Raw genomic sequence first — 22,160 nt, 5'->3', positions numbered from 1 at the left:
CTTTGGGCATTGCCGGACCATGTGATCTTTACTACCACAAGAAAAGCACTTACCGTCACGTATATATTGCACCCTTTGTTCCGGAGTAAGTCCATAGTTAGGCCTTTTGTTGGGACGCTTCTTCTCTGAGGTACTTTCAGCTTTTGGAGCTCCCTTAACTTCATTGGAGTCCCTTTTAGGTGGCTGTCCGCCCTTATGCAGATTTGGGACAGCCTTGTCCTTCCCCTTTTGAGCATGTCCATCTCTATAGTTTTGCTTCAGCTTTTGCTCCAATTGCTCGGTGGCCAAAGCAGCTGAAATGAGCTGTTGTAGAGTGTAGTTTGGGTACAACTCCAAGCCCGATTGGTAAACCGGTTGGAGTCCCGATTCAAACTTTCTCTTGCGTTCCTGATCATTTACCTGCATAATAGGGGAAACTTCCAAGAGTGTTTTCCAAAACTTGGATACATAAGCATGAACTGACTCACCTTCATTCTGCTTAACCCAATCCCACTTCTTGCGGATGTTCTTCTTGGCATTAGGGGGTAAGAATTGGGCATAGAATCTAGTTTTAAATTCAGCCCAAGTGTCCACGGGAGTGCCTGAGAGCTTTTCTGCAAGCCACCAATGAGCGGCCGTGCCCTTCAAGAACATGCTGGCATGCCTCACCTTGGACTTTTCTGAAAAATCGTCATCACTAAAAGCAATGTCAAACTGGGAAACAAATGACATAGCCTTGGAAGCATCAAACTCACCATGATATGTCTCGAACTTGACGGATTTGTCCCCGGCTTTGAATTCCTTTTGCTTATGAACATGATGCTCATAATCCCCATGCTTCCTCTTGATTCCACGTTCATGTGGATCAGCCCTGGCATCCATAGATGCTCCTGCATACAAAGGTGGCATAGGTGGACGTGAACCATGTGCTGTACCTGCATGCATGTGTGTAGCCCCACCACTATCTCTTGCAGCATAAGCATAATCCGGAGAGGGTGTGGAGATGGGAGCATGAAGAAATGGCTCTTCACGGGAGAGTTCAACAGGTAAAGTAGTAGTACGGGGATGTCGGTGCTCTCTAAGCCCATGAGAAACCTGCAAAGATGAAGAATGAGGCTTGTAACGATCATCTCTAGAAGTAATGTTACCTTCATAGGCATGGCTATGCCTCCCATGTAAGGTAGAATCACGTCGGGATGTAATGGAAGGCTCCTCTTTGTGGACAGCAGATTTCAGCTTTGGAGAGGCTATCCCAGGCATGTCCACCAATGGAGATCTCTTTATAACAAGCTCCCCATCCTGGCCCTGCAATACATCACCCTTGTCCACTAAGAATGAAAGAGCTAGCTCACGAGGTTTCAGCCCTGATCCACGAGCCAAAGCTTCAAAGTCTTGAAAGACGGTTGCCTCCTTTTTCTTTGCATCTAGCACTTGTTGAATGTGTGCGTCCTCACGTAGGCTGGCCAATTCCATCTCCCTGGCATGGAGAAGCTCTCGCATACGCTGAATTTCAGCATTCATGGCACTTGGCTCTGGCTCTTGCTCTTGCTCCTGCATTTTCTCCTTGCCACGGGACGGCTGTCCCAACCATACATGATCACGGGCATAAGGCATCCTTCCACTTGCTTGTGTTCCACTGGAGTGCCCCTTTGAATTTGGCACTTCCTTGCTACTTGCTTGGCTAGCCATAATAAGAGTAAAGTCACTAATGGAGAGTGGTCATGAAGCCTTTGGATCGTCTCCCAATGTAGAAAAAGGAAGATCCGTGCTCTGATACCACTGAAACGAGACCCAAGCAGGGGTCACCCCTTCCTGGACTCACTCCTCCAATTAGCACTTTAATATACACTCTTAAAAGACAATAGCACAAGACAAAATAGCAAAAAGTAATTAACAACTCTGAGCATAGATAGATGACACCACACTGAGGCCGGAACGGCCGGCCCCCCCCCAAGAAATGATATTATTACTTGGGAGAATTTGTTACAAGTACACGGGCCCAAGGCCAGATTTCCAATAAGCAATGCACAATGAAAAACAAAGTATCAAACCCGAATATGTTTGTTGATGCCGAGTCTGCAGTCACCAAGGGCTGCCCCGTCCATAGCACCTTCCAGAGTCACACTCCGCGTGCAATCCACCCGTCCCTGGCACTACGGATCACGCCGTGCCAGTCCTAACGATGGGGCACCCTCACGGAGTTGACTCGGTGAATGGAAGAGGAGTCCAAACATAGGAGAGCAGGAGAATTCCTCGTTCTTCGCAATGAAAATCTTCTGGAGCCACCGTACAGCCAGTAGGAAGAGTGAAACAACCTGGGCCACTTGTAGGGAATGCGTATGACCTAAATCCACGTGGAGAACCCCACTGGCCTGACCTGAATCACACGTGGGAGTGAAGAGACCTGTTGCTGGTCTGAATCACACGAGAATGCTTGTACTGACCTGAATCACATGGGGAAATGAAGAGGGCACCTGCTAGCTGTTTTGAGTACACACGTGAGAGAAAAAGAGAGCTGTCCAGACCTGAATCCACGCATGGAAGTGAAAAGAGAGAAGCTGTACCATTCAGTCCATGGGAAAAGGGTTCCAAAGATGCTGTACGGCCAGAATCAACAGGTACTGATGATATTGTACCTGCTGTACCTGCTGTACGACCAGAATCAGCAAGAAATGAGGATAATATACCTGCTGTACCTGCTGTGTGGTTCAGTCCTCAAACAATAGGAGGAGTGGGAGCTGTACGACCTGTTTCATGAGAATAATGAGTGCTCCAGCTGCTGTACGGCCTGTTTTCTCAAAATCCCAGCAGGCAGCCCTGTTTTTCTCCTCACGAATGCAAGGAAGAGGGTTGGAAGTAAGGCGCCTTCCTCCCATGCAAAGGATTGGGTGTGGTAGGTGGGGTAGGTGGCCAACCCCCACCCCACATGCTATAAAAGGGTGCCCAGGCCAAAAGAGGGTGCCCACACTTATAAAGTGTCCACCTACTTTTAATGAAGTATGAAACCTGTAAGTTATAAGGCTTATAACTTAAAACTCTTATTAAAATAAGGATTTCCCACCTGTTCACACGCCACAAAACCTGTCAGAAGACAAGGCATTCCACGGCTCACGGGAGGGCGTCCCCGACCCCTGAGCTAGACACACAAGTCAGGCATGCAAACGAAACCAGTTCACGCGAAAACATTTCAAAGGCAGGCAAACATGAGTGCACAATGCAACATTGTTAAAGGATAATCTCCGTTCATGTACTTGCACAATACTTGACATTTCCGGGCACAAGCAGGCCCACCGGAAAGTCAATTCCAGGTACACACACAGTGTACAATCCACCCGTCCCTGGCACTACGGATCACGCCGTGCCAGTCCTAGCGGTGGTAATCCAGAAACATACACCGTGTGCAATCCACCCGTCCCTGGCACTACGAATCACGCCGTGCCAGTCCTAGCGATGGAGCACCACTACGGAGTATGCTCATCCAGAGCCCAAAGCTCACACAAGAAGATAAGAGGACCACTAGATAGCTCAATGGTGACACATACAAATCTATTAGTGAACCCCTAAGGCTTTGGCAGTGTTAGCTGATACCATCTTGCCGGTTTCTCGGGCCCTTGCCAGTAACTGTTGCCTTAAAAACTGCACGAATGCCGATTGTGACACACTTTTTTTTTATAAAGAGTTGCTCATTATGTAAAAATGAGAAATTCTCCATATATAAGAAAAGAATGCATTACTGCATTGGCACAAATAATGCTCTACAATTGGATGTCCATTGATACAAATTAAAAACAATGTATATAAGGCCTTTAATGGTAAGGGCTAGCTCTTCTTTGTAAGGCCCCAATTATGAGTAGTAGCCATGGATGAGGTGAGATCTTGAGGCCAGATGGTTTATAGACGGCTGAGGTGAGATCTTGAGGCCAGATGGTTTATAGACGGCTTCAAAAAGTTTAATACACACAAATAGGCAACGTGTTTGTATGGACTGACAAAGGACTCGATTCTTGGGACACCAAATCCTCAGGTTTGTTTTGTGTGTTGCTGCTGTTTGTTGTTGTGGGGGCCCGGGGTCACCTAGACCCGGTGGGAACATGGAGCAATCATATCGACTAAGTTCCACATGGTGACGCATAAGAATGCTAATCAAAGTCTATAGAGATTACTAAAAGGACCATGTGCTAGCCCATCCACACACATTCATCTTCTGCACCCTATCTTCCGTTCAGCATAAGCCCTCCATCTCAGTAGTTCTAGGTCAACTATCGAAGCTCCCTCCACACAAACACACAGGTGTGGTTGTTGATTGTATTAAAACATCAGCAAGACGTTATTGTCGTTTCATGTTAGTAAACTACCATGGAAAGCCAACAAAAATTATAGGTTGTACACATGACTACCATTAAATACGGTGTGATTCTAGCAATTCAGCATCTCCTTAAAAGTTATAAGTGCATTTGGTAGATTCTCAACAAAGACTTAGAATTGCCAAAAGAACAACCAATCGTAAGACCTTGGTGAGCAGAGAACCTCTTTTTTCCGCCTTGGCCCCTCAAAATTAAAGGGCTGGATAACTATCATCACCGAGAGGCTGCCATGTCCTCTGCTTGATTGCAGAATATCTAAGGCTTCCTTGCCACACAAATTGGCTCCCATTCCAATGACCTGCCAAATCACCCACCGATTTCTTGTTCATAAAAAACTTAAATGCTTTTTTGGGCCATACTAGGGGCTAATACAAAGATGAACTTTGCACACAATGTTAAATTGGACAAAGCTCTGATGCAGTTATTTGAATGACTACATCTTTCCCAAGAGCAAAACCATCTTTATAGCAAAAATTAGTGAAGTCAAAATACTTACAAGAACGACAATATTGGGTGCCTCATGCTGCGCTTGACCTGGGAAGGTTAAAGATCCATCCAACTTACTCACTGTAAATCCAAAAAGAAACAATTCAACAGAACAAAAGATACTTTCAAAAACCTCAAAATTTTACATTGAGTTTATCTGAGTGCACAAGCCATTGTGAGCCCTACTAATAAAGGGACAGAGGTCACGTCATGAGAGTAACGAAGATAGACATGCACAGTGAATAGTTTAGGTGCATGCATGTGTATGGATTCCTAGAACAAAGGAGCGAGTTCATGCAACTCATGATGGCCAACTAGTTTGAGATATGTGGCAAGATTTGGAATGGATTTATGCTCCTTTTGCTGGCCATGAGGCTCAGCTAACAAGCCATTCAACCATGTTACAACCCCACAGATCTCCTAAACACGCAACAGAAGTGATTAGTAAAAAACCTCTAAGAGGGGTGCAAGCTAGCTCACCTCCCAACCATAGGTTCTATGCTTCGAACCACCCCCGATTCAAGGGCTAAGGTTCGACTCCCACATATCCATGTCAGTTCTTAGGTGTGCCAATCTATGCTCTACCACATGCGTGGCCGGAGTCTTGGTTGAACTCCGACCAAAAGTGAGGTTACGACAACAATAACCAATGTTTCACTTATATAGTGCCCACTGCTACTATAAATATCCATCCTGTTATAAATAGCCAGTACACATGGATTTATAAATAATAACCTTAGCCGCCCATAGTAGATTGCTTTCTCCTAATCCTAGGGTTCCCCTAACCCTGCACGATTAGGCCACTAATCTTGAAGATTAGCACTAGGTATGTTGGAATGATCATCTCCAGCCCCATTTGATCCTTTTTATGCCACCTTTTATTTAGCATATTTATCAGATATTTTTCCCTCGTTTTACTAGGCGTTTTTCCTAGTCATGGACTTTGTCCTCAGTCATGGGTTTTTATGCCAGCCGACCACCCGCTTAATGATGTATATAAGGACAAGCCTCTGTGCCATATAATTTGTTCATCATTTTCGTTGGCTGCTCCAAGTCTCTCTTGTGTTTCCGCTTGCTGCCTTCAATCATTCCCTCCCGGTATCAAAGCCCTCCGGTTCTCAAGCTCTTGCTTCTTCACTCTACGAGAAGGCTATCAACCAACGTTTTTTTTTCCAGCCCTCCCTCTATGCAGCTCAACACAAATCACGCAAATCTTTTTTTTTTTGCTTTTTTTTATTTTGTACGTAGCCCAGGATAGTGGGAGCACTGCGCACTTGCTCCATTAGCCTCTCCCTCCCTTAGTTCATTGTGCATCATGTAGGCTCCCGTCTTCACCCGTGTGCCTTGATCTCCAAAAGGAGTTCAGTTCTACATCTTTCTTTCACCTCACCTTGCGTGTAGGGAGGAGTGGGCAACCCCCGGATAACTACTTGCAACCTTTCCACTGTAAATTCAAGAGAAGGGCCGACGCCCAGCCAACTGCAACTTCTCCTTAGGTTGAGATTGTTGCCTAGCTTGATAAGGATGCCCAGGCTCATGCGGTTATCATCTTCAACATTAAACCCTCTGTTGCTCGTCAATTTGATGACAATGATGAGGAGACCACACGAAAACTATGAGACACCTTTTGGAAGAGATATCATAGAGAGAACTCTACTCAGAAGATTGCCTTGGAGAACCCTCTACTAATCTGCAAACTCTTGTTGACATGCTTCAAGATAGAGAGCTATGAGGAAGAAAACAAGCCAAGGTGCTTCTAAGACCCTTCTTCAAGTCAAGGGCAAAGGCAAATGGCAATCTAAGGGTTCCACCAGCAACAAAATTGACTCTAAACCTGCCAACAATACTACTCATAACGATCTTACTTGCCATCATTGTGGTCACAAAGGTCACATTCAGCCTGACTGTCGCAAAGAAGAAGAGAGAAGGTGGTTCTGCAAAGAATCCCACCAATCAAACCTCTTCGTCTACCAACCAATCCTAGCGTTCCTCTTCCACCAAGGAGACTGTCTTCATTGGCATTGAGGAGCTTCCCGCGGACTCACATGTTCCTAATGTCTTACGAATTGGGTGGTTGATAGTGGGTGCACTACTCACATGACTCATGACAGATCCATTCTGCATTATATTTGGCCTAGCTCTTCGAAGGTGCCCATTGGTGATGCTATCCGGGATGTTCTTTATGTTCCCAAGCTCTCTAGCAATCTGCTCTCAGTGTTTCAGATTGCAGAGAAAGGCTACGATGTCTACTTTGACAGTTCAGTTCTTGAGATCATTGACACTAGCACCTTGCAGATTGTTGCTAAAGGTGTAGAGAAAGGCGGTCTTTACACGTTGAAGGACTTTGGTGGCTCTTTGAATGAGTCACACTCTCATTTGCTACAACTTCTTCAAAGCTATCATGCCTTGGTAGCTCAGGAGGATACAGCGTTGTGACATGCTCACTACAGACACTCGAACTATGGTTCTCTTCAATAGCAATCTTCTCAACAATGGTCGAGGGTCTTTCACAACTCAAAACCCTCCCACTCCACTTGGTGCTTGTTTGCATGACGTTTCGCTTCAAAACGTTTTCAGAGGTTTCTAACTATAACAATACACGTTTTTTTGTGACTATGCATAACCCTAAACATACGCCTTCATCTTAGGCCAATAAAATGTGTGTTTTTACCATATCATACGTTCGTTGTACCCCACGGTGACATGTTGTCAGAGCATCATGACATTCAATGAGGATCCTCATTTTCAACTCCAACAATCCATTCCAAACTAACGCCTAACCATTTTATCAGGGATTCTATCCTTTGAGCTATGCTCATCATACAAGCTCCCCTCCTAGACCTGTTGCCATTGCTAGTATCAACCAAAAAATGTGTCAGTCCTACATAGTCCCCTCAAAGAATTATAAAAGTCGGCCCCAATCTTGATGAAACTGAGTTAGTTCACCTCACCAAACCGCCTCAAAGCATCGGCAATCTGATTCTGGCTCCCTTTTCTATATTGGATATCAAAATCGTGCATTAGCTCAGCCCACCTTGTCTTCCTTCCCCTCAACTCAAGTTGGCCATATACATACTTTAAAGAATCATCGTCGGTCAAGACTATGAATCGAGAGCCATACAGATGCTACCTCCAAATCTTCAAAGCATGAACCACAGCATAAACTTCTTTCTCCTTAGTAGGGTGTCTCATCTGCGCTTCATTGAGCTTCTTGCTCTCAAAAGAAATAGGCCTATCCTCCTGCAACAAAGCTGCCTCTATCGCGCAATCACTGACATCAGTCTCAACCACAAATGGTTTGCCAAGAGTCTGATATGGCTAAGAAAAGTGAATCCTTCACATTCATGTCAAGGCCGAAAAGCCTCATCAAGCTTTTCGTTCCTATCAATAGTACTATTTGACTTTTATCCATGTCATTTAAGAAGGTTCGTCAATTGCAAAGTTAGCGTAGAATAGTACTGCACTGACTTCCGAAGGAAAACAACGAACCCAAAGAAAGAATGAAGATGTCTAACAACGCGAGGAGTTAGCCAATCTAATACCTTTTGTATCCGCTCGTCCTCAATGCTCATGCCCTACCTGGAAAACCAATGTCCCAAGTAGACTAGTTCTTTCTGCGAGAACTCACACTTAGAGATTTTGCATAAAACTTCTCCCACCTCACAATATCTAAGACGATTCGGGGTGCTTTTCAAGCTCCTCAAGAAATGGCTATAGACCAAAATATTGTCTAAGAATACCACAACAAATTTACCCAAATAGTCTCAAACGAGATCATTCATCGTTTGCTCGAACGTGGCCAAAGCATTCGTGAGCCCAATAGGTAAAATGAGAAACTCATAATGTCCATACCATGTACGGAACGTTGCCTTAAAGACATCTTTTTTGGCAATCCATATTTGGTGATAACCACTACGCAAGTCAATCTTCTTAAAATAGATTGCGCCTTGCAAACTATCAATTGAGTCATCCGTTCTAAGAGCGGGGTATCTATTCTTTATGGAAACTTTATTCAGTTTTATATAGTTAACACACATCCTCTAACTCCCATTATTCTTGTGCTTCAAAAAAACAAGTGCTTCCCAACCAAAATTTCCTCTTGCGAGTAGGCTTTGATACCACTGTAGGGGCACATGTACTCAAAGGAGTGCCGACTACAACAGAGAGGAAATGATAGCAACCAGCAGTTCCACGTTAAGCAGCACTTAACACCTTAATGAGGAGATTAAGGAGAAGATTATCAGAGTCGTGGAAAGCATATGTGTATTATGTTATTTGGTCCTTTTTATAGGAGAGGCCCTCCTTTACAAGGTGTGTGCATGTGAGAGCAACCATCAGGTATCACCACGGGTCGCCAAGGTGCCATATGTGATAAAAGAACTCAACAATAGAGCCGGTACAGCAAGTACAATGGTTGTACATTAGGTACAAGTGCTGGAACAGCAAAAGTACGTGGCTGGAAATCATATTACAATGATAAAATACCCTTGCCTTCAATATTTCTTCGCGATGGAAGCCTTCAAAACAGTCCCGAACAGCCGGTATACTTCATGGGCAACCTTCGAGAAAGAAAGAAAGTTGTATTAACGTCTTCAAAAGGCCAAAATGACCTATGAGACCAAAAGGTTACATCATATCCATGAGGTACATCATCCTGGGTACAAAATAGTAATAAAGAAAGATAACAAAAATCTAGAACTATAAAATTCAATCTAGGTACATGAGCAGAGAGCTCTCATATCACCCTAATACATCCCTCATGGGCCGCTGTGACATGTTGCTGAAGGTGGTAAAACTGAGCCGGCACGAGAAGGTCCTACGATGATGGGAGATGATGGCCCGGATCCTCCTTGGCCATGGGCGAGGGCCATGGGGTCTGGGGCGTTGAGCTCTGCATAACTCAGTGGCTCTATTGAGTGTCACACCTCTCCGCGAGCTCCTGCACTAGCCTGCGACCCAGGTAAGGTGGGTGGATCGGCCCTCAGAGTGTTGGAATGGAAGCAGTCGGTGAGAGCTCTCTGTGTTGGTCCTCAAGCAAGTTAGAGAAGAGTTGCCAACATGGTAGAGACTAGTTTGCAGCAATAGAGCCTACCCAAATGAAGAGAAAGGACTCCGGTTTATAGATTTGGAGCTCTCATCAGCTAGAATGGCAAGTAAAAGCTATAATGACAAGTGTAGAACTAAGGTGACAAGTGTCAAGCCACTTGTCTCACTTTGATCCACTATCTTGCCACATGTCCCAATTTAGGAGATGGTTCCCACCCATAAACTTCATCTCTAAAAATATCTCAACTCATAGATATTATGTCAAAGGTGCTTCAGCAAGTCCCCCCATTTGTTTAGCTTATAGGCGTAATGACATGAACGGAATTTCCATTGGGAGTTGTCCAAAAATAGTGATCCTCCTAGATTTTAGAAGTGACATCTTTTGTATTCCACCTTATTAGAAATGTATGTGAGCACCATGTAGAACCATGTTTCAATACCAGATCTCTCCCAATCGTCGGAAGCTCACCATACATGCTTTCCAATTGAACTCCAATGTCCATTTTTGTGTCCAAGAAACCATCTCAAGTGCCTAGACAAAGCTTCAAACGCTAGATCTTTTGTATTGGATAAACCCCCCTTCCCAAAGCTTGGTACTTTCCAAATATTCAGACATCCAAAAGTCCACCAAACCCCTTTCATACTCCGAAATATTGAAGTTGGTGACAAATCCCCTCTTGTCACCCAATCTTAGATGCAACTCACTTTCTTCCTAGATAACATGGTCTAATTTCCAGGTGAGCCTCGCATAGTGTTGCCAAGCGTTTCTGAAACCGCAAGTATGAAACGGGTTTCATACGTTTTGAAATGTTTCATAAAAGGTAAGAAATGGGTATAAAAAGATTTCATACAAAATAGAAAAAGCATGTATATTTTTAACTTGAAATATACCCCAAAAAAAATGTCTCTATTACATTAATAACTTATAAGAGACCACATTGAATTCATTTCAATAAAAACAAAATACATGTAAGATATGATGATATCACAAATCACGTGGGTGATGACTAAACAGAAATCAAAAGGATCACCACATGGGTGATGAGTCATGACTCAAAATCCAAGATCAAACTAAATAACATGTCCAAATAAAATGATGCCGGCAGCAGCTGCTATCTGCATCCTCATCCTTTGCCTCTACTGCAACCTCACTCTCAGGGTCACTGCCAGTAGCCGAGTCCTCAAATGCCTCATCCTCTAGAGGTGCGGGTGCACCACTAGTACTAGCCTCTTGAGAACATCGTGTAGTGCGAGCCGGAGCCATGATCTCCTCATAGAGCATAGAATAGATGTCTCTCTCCTCCTGAGGAATGTCAAGAATCTCTTTGCACTTCATGAAATCAATCTTATCTGGATTCACTTGGTGAGGCTCAATGGGATGACCCTTTTGCTCTAGCAATCGGAGATTGCAATGACAAAAGACAAGCCTCTCCAATTGTGTTGTGGTGAATCTGTTTTTCTTTTTCGTGTGAAAAAGAGCCCATGTACTCCAGTTCCTCTCACAAGGCCTTGAACTGCAATCTTGGGAGAGAACTCTCAATGCAATCCGTCTCTACATTGTACAAAAAAGAATGTAAAGTCAAAGAGAGTAGCATTTGAATGTAGATTTTGAAAGAATAGGAGACAAAGATACAAGATTCAAGAACCTTACCAAATTGGGTGTACCAATACCGTATTTCTCCCACCAAGACACTGGCTCCAACTATGTCTCCCTGAGCAATGCAATAGCTCGCCTAAACATATGGCTACTATTGCAGTAAATGAGAAGCTCATCCTCGGGCTTTCTCATAAGTTGTATATCACCTCCCAGTCCCACCAACTTGGTAATGTACTTGGTCCATCCTAACTCTAGCTCCTCATTGAGGTATTGCTCCTCATTCCTCCAAAGGGGATGCAAAATGTGGGCAACAGCATGGATTGGCCTATGAAACCAATCCCAACGCCGATTCCAGATCTCATTAATATCTTGAACTCTACATGTGGCATACATAAGAGATCAAGATTTAGGTAATAGGAAGCAACAAGAAAGCAACAAGTCTAGACTCTATACATTTATAAAATAACTTAAAGAAAGACTCCAAGACTAAAGTTAAAGCCCAAGGGTGAGCACATGTTAGGCGACAAGGTAATGCAATCATTGAGAGCTTCACCAATTCTGTCCATGAACTCATAAACCAGCCCAATGGTATCCCCTCCATGTCTGTGAGCCAAAGGACACTATACATGGGCTGAAGTGCCTTCACAAGTCCCTCTGCATCCTACCACCAAGTATCTCTCATGACCATAAGAGAGTGCTATAGACTTGGGCTCGTCCTACCTCCCATGCTGTCCACTCACGACACACAACAATGCACAATAAGCCATGTCACACTCTCACTAGTCTATCCACCACAATAAACATATATGCAAACCGAGTTTTGGAGGGCTTTAGAAGCTCAAGATCACTATTGGCCCTGTACATGCTCAAAACCTTTGGCCTCTTTGTGACAAAGTTCACCATGCTAGATGCAGCTGAAAATACATGGCTCACCCAATCAAGCTTCCCACATCCTCAATCATCAAGTCAAGGCTGTGCGCTGCACAAGGTGTCCACACAATCTTGGGGAACTCCTCCTCTAACATTCTGCCCATGGATACACAATTGGACCCATTGTCCGTGATCACCTTCACAATGTTATCGGGGCCAATTTCATTGATTGCCTGGCGCATGTGCAACATAATGAACTCCCCTGTAACCAATGTCCCTGCCCACCAATGCTTCTATGGCACGAATGAACATTGTGCCTTTGCAAGAGGAAACAAGAATGTTGTACACATTTCTCTTCCGCACATCTGTCCATCCATCACAAAGCAAAGTACAACCATACTTTGCCCAAGTGGCCTTGAGAGGCTCCATCTCCATATCCACAACCAGTTGCTCCTTGCAAAGCTCAGTAGTGCGCAATGTTTCATAGGAGGGGCCATCCCACTCACACCCAATGCGGGAGATAGCTCTCATTGCCTTCTTTCATCGAGGAGTCCAGACAATGTAGAAGGATAATCCACATTGAATAAACAGCTTCATCAATTCCCTCGTTGCCTCTTTCATGGCAGCCTTCTGCATCCCTACCTGCACATGTCCTTTCTTGAACACTGGAAGACTGGTTCTTTTGGCTCCAGGTGCCGAGCTAGAACCACCGGCACATACTTGCCAGGCGTTTCATGAAACGTGTTTCATAAACGTTTCATTCATTTTCCAAAAGTTTCAAAAACGTTTCATACAAAAAGGGGGGGTACAAGCCTCAAAATTTATATACATGTTTATAATATGTTAAAAATATGTTGCCTTCCCTGCAAAACAATATTAAGCATGCATCATTTACACATTAAAACATAATTACAAGCTAAAGCTAAAGAATCTGGGTGAACCAGTTACAGTGGGCACCCAACTGAGTCATTGACCAATTGGCAACATCAAGAATCAAGATCTGGATTTCATCATCTACTCAATAATGGCACTCAAAGTGATCACAAAAAGTTTGAATCCTGAGCTGATACAAAAAAAGTAAATTGCAATCATGCTGAAGCCTGAAAGATGCAATCATGCATGAATGATGACAAATAGTAAACTAGAGGAGCTTGATAGCCCCAAAGACTAGAGTCCTCAATATGGAGTGTGGGCACTGCCAACTGGGCGCTCAATCCTCAACATCCTCGATGTCCTCGTCACTACTCTCCTCGGTAGACTCAATGTCACTCTCAGAAGAGGATGATGCTGGCTCAGCTGCCGCACTCGTCTCAGGTGCTGCACTAGTACACTAGCACCTCCTAATAATGCTACTGTAGATGCTCGTGTGCCATGAGCAAGTGCCATCAACTCCTCATACAACATGGCATATATGTCGCGCTCCTCGTGAGAAATCTCTGGGACATCTTTCATCTTCTCAATGTCAATTTATCGACATTGACCTAACAAGGCTCTATCGGATTGCCTGACCGCTCAATTAGGCGGAGATTGCAATGGCAATACACCAACCGCTCCAACTGAGCACCAGACAACCTCTTCCTCTTCTTTGTATGGAAGAGGGCCTATGTGCTCCAGTTCCTCTCAGCAGGACCTGAACTGCAAACCTGTGAGAGGACTCGAATGGCGAGGCGTTTGTACCATTAAAATACAGAAAGTTTTAAGTACAGGGTACTAAAGTCTAAGTATAATCATCATTGATCAATGTATTATGTAAATAACAGACTTGTCTTTTAGAGTTATATTCACCGAGTCAGGGCTACTGATCCCATACTTCTCCCACCATGAGACTGGCTGAAGCTCTCTCTCTCGCATGCATGCAGTTTGTCTACCAAATGCGTGGCTGGCATTCCGATACACTAGCCGCTCATCCTCCAAGCGTCTCATGAGCTCCATGTCTCCTCCTGTCCATTTGTGAATGTAATCTTGCCATCCATCTTCCAACTCTTCATTAATATATTGTGCCTCACTATGCGAGAGAGGGTGCAATATGTGGGCAACCGCGTGGATTGGTCTATGGAACCAATCCCACCGGTCATTCCAAACCCGTCGAATGTCCTCAACCCTGAAAATTAGCCATGAATGATCAAAGCTATTAGCTCACTCCTACAGGCTACGATAGATCATAGTACGATACAACTTACAAGTTACAACAAGAAGGCAACTAGTTGGAAGTTCAGTACCTCTCATCTATCAAGAAAGTGCATCGGTTAAGAGCCTCTCCAATCCGGTCCATGAACTCGTACAAGAGTCCAAGAGTGTTGCCCTCCATGTCAGTGATGCGAAGAACACTATAGATTGGTTGAAGAGCTCTCAATAAAGCCTCTGCCTCCTTCCACCAATCTTCTTGCATCACTCTGCGTGCAAAAGCAACTGCCTTCGGGTGCTCATGGTCCTCCCACCTCATCCACTCTCGACTAACCACTGTGCGCATGAGTCCCTATCGGACTCTCGCTACCCTCTCAACCACAATGAACATATATGCAAACCTAGTTTGTGAGGGCTTCAAAAGCTCAAGGTCACTATTGGCACGAAACATTGCCAAGACCTTGGGCCTCTTGGTAACAAACTTCACCAAGCTACGCGCAATGTCAAAGATGTCAGCAATCCACCTATGGGTGCTGCGGGCAAAGGGGCTCGTGTTGCCGTGGGAGTGGAACTACCAGCACCCCCAAATCCTGCTTGGCTCTGTGCATCTTCCTCTAAACCCAACCGTGTTCTCTTTGATGCCTCGCATGTATTCTCACTAACCCCAATATCCTCAAGCACAGGCCCACAACCGCGTCCTGCCAGTTGCTGTCTTTTCCATTCTTGTAGCTCGACTTTGATGTTTGCAGGCACACATTTGCATGCACCAATGCCTTCCCCGGTTAATCCTGTGAAATGGGCCTTGACACGGACTATGGACCCTCCTGAGCAAACCCCGCGAAAATTGCATTTCCACTTTTGTGTACCTGTACTACCATATTTAGATACGGGAGTGACATGGGCCCACATGGCATCCTTGGTGCGAGGCATCTTGACAAAAGCAAGGCTGGATTGGCATCCTAGCATGAAAACCCCCAAATTTCAAAATCTGTGTTTTTTACAAAATCGAAGCAAAAAAGCACAAATCAGCACAATCAACCTGAGAGTTGGTAGGCACGGAACCTCGAAAGTGCGGGAGGAGCTGGTAGGAGCTTATTTGTGCAAGGCAGGAGCTCCTTCAATCAATTTCCCAGTTGCCTGTAGACGTTTTTTTTTTTTGAAAAACGTGCTCTCTGGATAGAAAACGTTGAAAACGTAGGTTTTCCTAGGCAGTATGAAAAAAAGGTGTTTCATTCCAATGAAACGTTTCGTTTCCTTCAGATGGAATGAAACGCGTTTCATTGCAACGCTGCACCTACAACATCACCACTGGTATCTTCCTCTGTGATAGTGCAAGTCCTCTTGGAGAAACTTTGACGTGCTTCAGACTCTCCCAGATTGGGGATATCCTTGAGGGGGGATACCTAGCTGCATAGCCTTCCAAGCCTTTAGGCTATCATAGATTTCTTGTGGCACATGCTTACATGGCCCAATGCCAAAACCCTTTTTTGTGACAAATGTGCCTTCACCCTGGTGACACTACCATGGTGCTTATCTGCACAAAAGTTGCATTTCCACTTTCCAAAGCTCGAGCCACCATATCTAGACTCGAAGGTGACATTGTTCCAAAGAGAATCACCTATTCGAGGCATCCTACAAGGCGGGGATAAATGTAGATTGTTGGCCCTGCAAGTGCGACACATAACATAAAGTAATCTCATTTTATGATTCATGATTTAACTGTCATCTTGGCCAGCAATAGAACAAGGGGAAGAGAAGGTAGGTAGCCTTGGGCCTCAATAGAGCAAGGGGAGGAAGATATGCCATACATATTGATGGAAGATAACAAAACATGATGCTTTGTGAGTTGTGCAGAGAAAACATACATAAAGCAAAACAAACCCCTTTAGAAGACCACCACAAGGCCCAAGGACACCGAGCAGCAGGCGGGCTGACACGGGCACTGATTCGATGGCGAGCTGGTACACAAAACAACGAAAAGTACACGCGACCGCCACTAGGAAACGCGCATGAAAAAGGTACGAAACGATGTGACAGGGCACGGGAATCGTGTTTCGTACAAGACAAAATGTTTCGTACGTTCTTGTACGAAACGCGTTTCTATGCAACATTGGCCTCGCACCAATCTCACTCTCCAACATTCTATGTTTAATGGCCCAAAAATCATAAGAATAGTATCGTACTAGTTCCCACAAAGGAACAGTAATCCTTGTTGGAGAATGCACTGGCGAAAGCATAAACAAGACAAGAGAGAGTAGAGAGAGCTTGTGGACAAGATCACCTTTTATATAAGCTTGAAGCTTTACATTGGCAACAGGCCAACAAGAGATGTTGAACTTGTGCAAGGAAAGTGGATGCAATAGTGAATAATGGGGAAACTCCTTATATAGTGCATGAGTGAGCTGGCCGACTACCTCTAGGACTGGCCGACTACTCACAAGACAAATAAATAGGAAAAAATGCATAAAATCCCCAATAAATGGTACAACTCCAAAACACTGAGATACATGAATTCTAACACTCCCTCTTGTGCAAGAGTCAGAAGAAGATAAGCCGATGAAGATGCGACCATGGACCCTCCAGCACCGCAAATACTGGAATCACCTCGGAGAGAGCATCCACCAACCTGTTTCCTCGAAACAAAAATGCCACCACGAACGGCAAGGAACTTTGCTTAGCCACTAATTCCTCCACAAGTGAGCAGTGAACTCCAAGAATAGATAGTGAGTTGCTAGGCACACCGCGTCCATAATCCCCAACAATGGACGGTGAACACATCACGTCCCAAACAAAAGCCTCGAACAATGTACTCGGAACAGATCCAGTTCATAATCCCTGCTATACAAAAGATAACCATGTCTTGCCAGATGTCTAATGCTTGGAACTCCGAATCATGGTTCCCTGTAATCAGTCCCCTCTCCCGCACACAAGCCTCCTCTGGCTGGAAGCACATGAGGAAAAACTGCATGTGTACTAGAGAAGCCCACCATCTGGGTTCTCCTGAGCCGAAAGCGCCCTGGGAGCCCTAGAAGTGATACTAGAATCTGTATCACTATCCTGTGTCGTGTCTTTGCCTTTTCTCTAAGATGAAACCTTGCCCTTGGTCTTGTCCTTCTTCTTGGACAAACAATCCTTGGACAGATGTCCTCACTTCCCGCAAGAGAAGCAGCGACTCCGACCTTTCTTCTGAACTGAGGAAAGTGCCTGGTCAAAACTATTGACTGAAACCTTCAACTTAACATGTGAGACGAGAACGGAATCCTCCTCCAAAAGTAGGGAGCTAAGATCATCAAAATCCAACTAAGTGGATATAACCTGGCACAGCAAAGATCGAGAAATCACATCATAGTCCAGAGGAAGCTTGGTGAGGATAAGTGCAGCCAACTGAGAAGAGGCCAAAGCAACACCCATAGCCAGTAACTGGTCATGGATAACCTTGGCCTTCAGGAGAAACGACTGCATGGAACTGCCTTCAAGGAATAACAAACCGTAGAGCTGCCCTTACAAGGTAATTGCCCTCATCGACGAATCTCGAGCAAAGAGATCCTCCAATTTAGACCATACTTGATGAGCACTGATAAGAGTTTGCATTGCCAGTGAGACCTCCTCTATGATGGTCCGCACAAACACAGAATGCGCCTTCGAGTCTCGATTCTCCCAGTTTTGTAATTCCGCAGCAAATTCATCCTCTCGATCTTGAATCCACCTCCTAGAGTTTTGAGGACGCTCGGGCTTCCTCTCAGTGCCCTAAACAATATTCCACACACCCTTGTGGATAAACCAGATCTGAATTTGAAGCTTCCAATGGGCATAGTTGGGTCCTTTCAACTTGTCATCCTTGTTCGTACAAGGAGGAGCCATACAGATCTCAACTCTCAAACACTTCTCTCAAGTGCTTTCCAATGAAGCGAGGCTCCAAAACCAATCAGTCCCCCTCTCAAACCTGAGAGAGGAGGCTGGACAGCAGGAAAACAGTCCAAGAAACCACCGGGAACCTCCTACCGGAAGGGTAGGGACTCGTGGAGGAAGAAGGAAATGTACAGCCATTGGTCTAACAACTCCACATGCAAGATAACTCACCAACAACCGATGCCGGAGCAGAATTTGTAGCCAAAACTCCAACGCTTGCCTCTGTAGAAGAAAACGCAGCCAAGTACCTGGCCAGCTTGCCTCTATAGGAGCAAGGGAGGGGCTGGCTGGACCAGAAAACGCACAGTGTATGAAAACGCAGCCACTGTTCGGGACTGATCTGCAGCCAGGAGGAGCTAGGACAGAAAACGCAAGGTACAAATGAGAAGGCGGGCAGATTTGCAGAAGATGGAGCAGCCTGAACCTCAGCAAGTGATACCATGTTGGAGAATGCACACGCAGAAGCATAAACAAGACAAGAGAGAGAGTAGACAGAGCTTGTGGACAAGATCACCTTTTATATTAGCTTGAAGCTTTACAATGGAAATAGGCCAGCAAGAGATGTTGAACTTGTGCAAGGGACTGCACACAAGACAAATAAATAGGAGAAAATGCATAAAATACCCAATAAATGGTACAACCCCAAAACACTGAGATGCATAAATTCTAGCAATCCCAACCTCACTCGAACCGTCTGGGAAAGGAATATCTATTCTACAGTAACCTTACCAACACATTCTAAAAACAACATAGTGCACCCCAAGGAGACTATGTTGGGCTGTGTGCATTCAATCATCAACTCACAATCAAGAAAGCCAATAACAAACACCTTGGATACTTTTCGTTTCTTGCTGATACAAACCCATTTTGTGGTTGTAATAGATACCACGACTTCTCAATATTTGATCGATCAAGACTCTAGCAATTAATAAGAGAATGAGACAAGCATAGATAAGATCATGGGTCAATAGAAGAACAAAGGTTACAATCAAGAACTAAGCAAGATTGATGACTAAGATTAAAAAGGAAAATAACTACAACTATGTAGAAGTAGTAGTCTTTGGTTGAAAAACAGGACTGGATCTCCCCAGTGCACGCTGGCCGCCCCCCCCTCCTTGCACGTTTCTGCGCCAGCCTCCCATCTCCACCATGCGCCCCTCTATCCCCCGCTAGGCCTTCGCACCCCTTGGCTCTGCCTCTATCCAGCCTGATTGTGTGTCGCCGCCCCGGCTTCCACCACATGCTGCACTCTCAGCCAGCCTCCCCCCTCTTTTCACCGCCCTCCTGCTCTCTACCTGTCACCTCGCCCGTTTCAACCTGCTGCCCCTGGTCTTGTGCACCCCAGTCTCTCTTCTTCCCGCTGCCTCCTTTGCCCATCCTTCGCTTCCGTTCTCTCCACCTTCCCCCATCTCATTGTTGCCTCCCTCTCTCCCCTATGACCCCCCCCCCCCCTTTTTTTTGCCTTGCCTCTTCCCCCCCCCAAAAAAAAAGTGTTTTCGCACCAGGTTTTTAGCATTCAGACCGCTTCATTTTGGCGGCAAGGTAGCGGCTTCCTTTGGTCTTCCCCCCTCCAAGAGGACTCCATAGCAGCCGCTCCATCCCCGACGGAGCCTACCACCCCCTGCCTCTTCTCCAAAGCAGACCTCCAGCTCCTTGCTTCATCAGTGGCCTCCCTTGAAGCCTCTATATTGGTTTGCAAGATTGTGGGTAGCCGCCCGGCGTGCAACCAGATTCGTGATTGCTCTAGGCCAGCCTCCTTGGCGAGCCGCACAAGATCATAGACATCCATACCCTCGGTTGCGGCTACTGCCAGGTGGAGTTCGACACCCCAGCAACTTCGGACCGCATGCTTCAACAGAGCCCCATTGTGTTGCACACGGCTAGGCGTTTTTGCATGCTCAACATACAGTTTTGATCCTGCCTCCGACCCTCTTGCTAGATTATCGGGATTCTCGATCACAGTCTGTTTTCCCAGCCTCACGAATGACAGGCAGGGCCTTCCTTAGGCTGATTTCTAGTGTATGGGAGGAGACTTCAATATGCTGGAGACCACAGAGGACAAACTTCGTGGTAGACACGATATCGTCGCTGGCAGCTTGGGAGGAGCCTGTCTTCACCATCAAGGGACAAGACCCCTGGCATCTTCCGAAGTTTGGGCATAGTCAAGGGAGTTTGAGCTTCTCCAGATCCAGCAATCTAGCAGGCGAAGCACAAGCCCCAACCTCTGCCGGTTAGACTGATTCTACATTGATGAGTGGGCCAGTTGATGAGGCGGTTTGGTTGCTATTTTAGCCTGCACTACCTTTTTCAGCCATTCGCCCATCATCATCTCTCTAGAGGATCCTCGGCAACAGGATAGCCAATAGAGCCTCCACATACCCAAGAGCTTGCTACAGAACCCAGAGATTTGCATGAGGATTGAGGAGCTATGGGAGAGCTTGGCCTTCCATGAGGACACAACACAGCTACGACTTTGGATATTGGGCTCAGTGAGATGAGCACCTACAAGTGTGCACCCCCTGTTAGAAGTCCTCTCCTTTCTTTATCAGACACCAGGGCCTCTGTTGTGGGTGTGCCCGCCCTGTATAGGTGTCATTTTTCCTCTCTCCCCGTATTTTCCCCCCATTTTTCCCTATTTTTCCCATGGTGTGGGAGGCAGTTTTCTGCACCCCGGCTGATCCAGATGTTGGCCGACTGCTGGTCAGATGATCTGGATGCTGGCAGACTTCCCTATGTGGTCCTCGACCTCTCCTGCTTGCTGGCCGACTGCGCGCAGCTGGCCGACTGCTGGAGTGGGCTGGTCGTGGACATGTAGGCCCAGTCGGCTGCTTTTGCACAAGCCGACTGCACGTATGGGGCCATATAAAATGGCCCCATGGCCCCCACATCATTGTATCTTTGTTTTATTCGGGATCTTGTGTATAGAGAAGAGTTGCATGCCTATCTCTCTCCTTCTCTTGTGCTGTCTATTTTCTGCACTATACTTGCTCTTGTGGTCTCAGATTTGGTTATCATCTCCGCTGTGTATCTAGGGTTGATTTCACAGCCAGGAGCTGAAAGGGGGTGTTAGAAGTCATCTCCTGTCTTTATCAGACACCAGGGCCTCTGTTGTGGGTGTGCCCGCCCTGTATAGGTGTTTTCTCATTTTTCCTCACTCCCCGTATTTTTCCCCATTTTCCCCTATTTTTCCCATGGTGTGGGAGGCAGTTTTCTGCACCCCGGCTGATCCAGATGTTGGCCAACTACTGGTCAGATGATCTGGATGCTGGCCGACTTCCCTGTGTGGTCCCCGACCTCTCCTGCTTGCTGGCCGACTGTGCGCAGCTGGCCGATTGCTAGAGTGGGCTGGTCGTGGACATGTAGGCCCAGTCAGCTGCTTTTGCATAGGCCGACTGCATGTATGGGGCCATATAAAATGGCCCCATGGCCCCCACATCATTGTATCTTTGTTTTATTCGGGATCTTGTGTATAGAGAAGAGTTACACGCCTATCTCTCTCCTTCTTTTGTGCTGTCTATTTTCTCCACTATAGTTGCTCTAGTGATCTCAGATTTGGTTATCGTCTCCGCTGCGTATTTTGACACCCCCATCAACCCATGGATTGAGGCGCAGATGGCCATAGCCCGCACTGAGATCTCCTCCTTACAGGAGAGGAGAGTGGAGTACAAATTCCATGCCCGAGCGTCTTTCTGAACTCAAGCGAGAGACAGAGGCACTTGTTGGGCTCAGTGAGATGAGCGCCTACAAGTGTGCACCCCCAACAACCCGTAAATTGAAGCGCAGAT

The 22,160-nt window shown here is 45.8% G+C and overlaps 1 protein-coding gene and 1 long non-coding RNA gene across 4 annotated transcripts in view; both read right to left on the bottom strand.

Annotated features, from left to right (window-relative positions):
• Positions 1–22,160, bottom strand: part of ARC3 (GTP binding protein) — a 159,505-nt gene that overhangs the window by 61,837 nt on the left and 75,508 nt on the right. For 2 of the 3 annotated variants that reach the window (XM_086774615.1, XM_086774618.1), the window contains 2 exons: positions 4,840–4,910; positions 4,507–4,641 (listed from right to left, as the gene is read on the bottom strand). In XM_086774615.1, coding sequence (XP_086630741.1) covers positions 4,507–4,641; positions 4,840–4,910 — 206 coding nt within the window. The remainder of the gene's footprint in view (positions 1–4,506; positions 4,642–4,839; positions 4,911–22,160) is intronic. The other variant, XM_086774617.1, reaches the window with a different exon arrangement.
• On the bottom strand, positions 10,731–11,848 carry LOC147618189 (uncharacterized). Its single transcript, XR_015262074.1, has 2 exons — positions 11,527–11,848; positions 10,731–11,427 (listed from the first exon to the last, which is right to left on the bottom strand). It is a non-coding gene; the product is annotated as an uncharacterized LOC147618189 (long non-coding RNA).

This window comes from Cibotium barometz, chromosome 35, assembly GCF_041138505.1.
Source record: "Cibotium barometz isolate CiBa-2024 chromosome 35, ASM4113850v1, whole genome shotgun sequence".
Classification (NCBI taxonomy): Eukaryota; Viridiplantae; Streptophyta; class Polypodiopsida; order Cyatheales; family Cibotiaceae; genus Cibotium; species Cibotium barometz.
The sequence above is the reverse complement of the archived record's forward strand: the minus strand, read 5'-3'. Positions and strand labels throughout refer to the sequence as shown.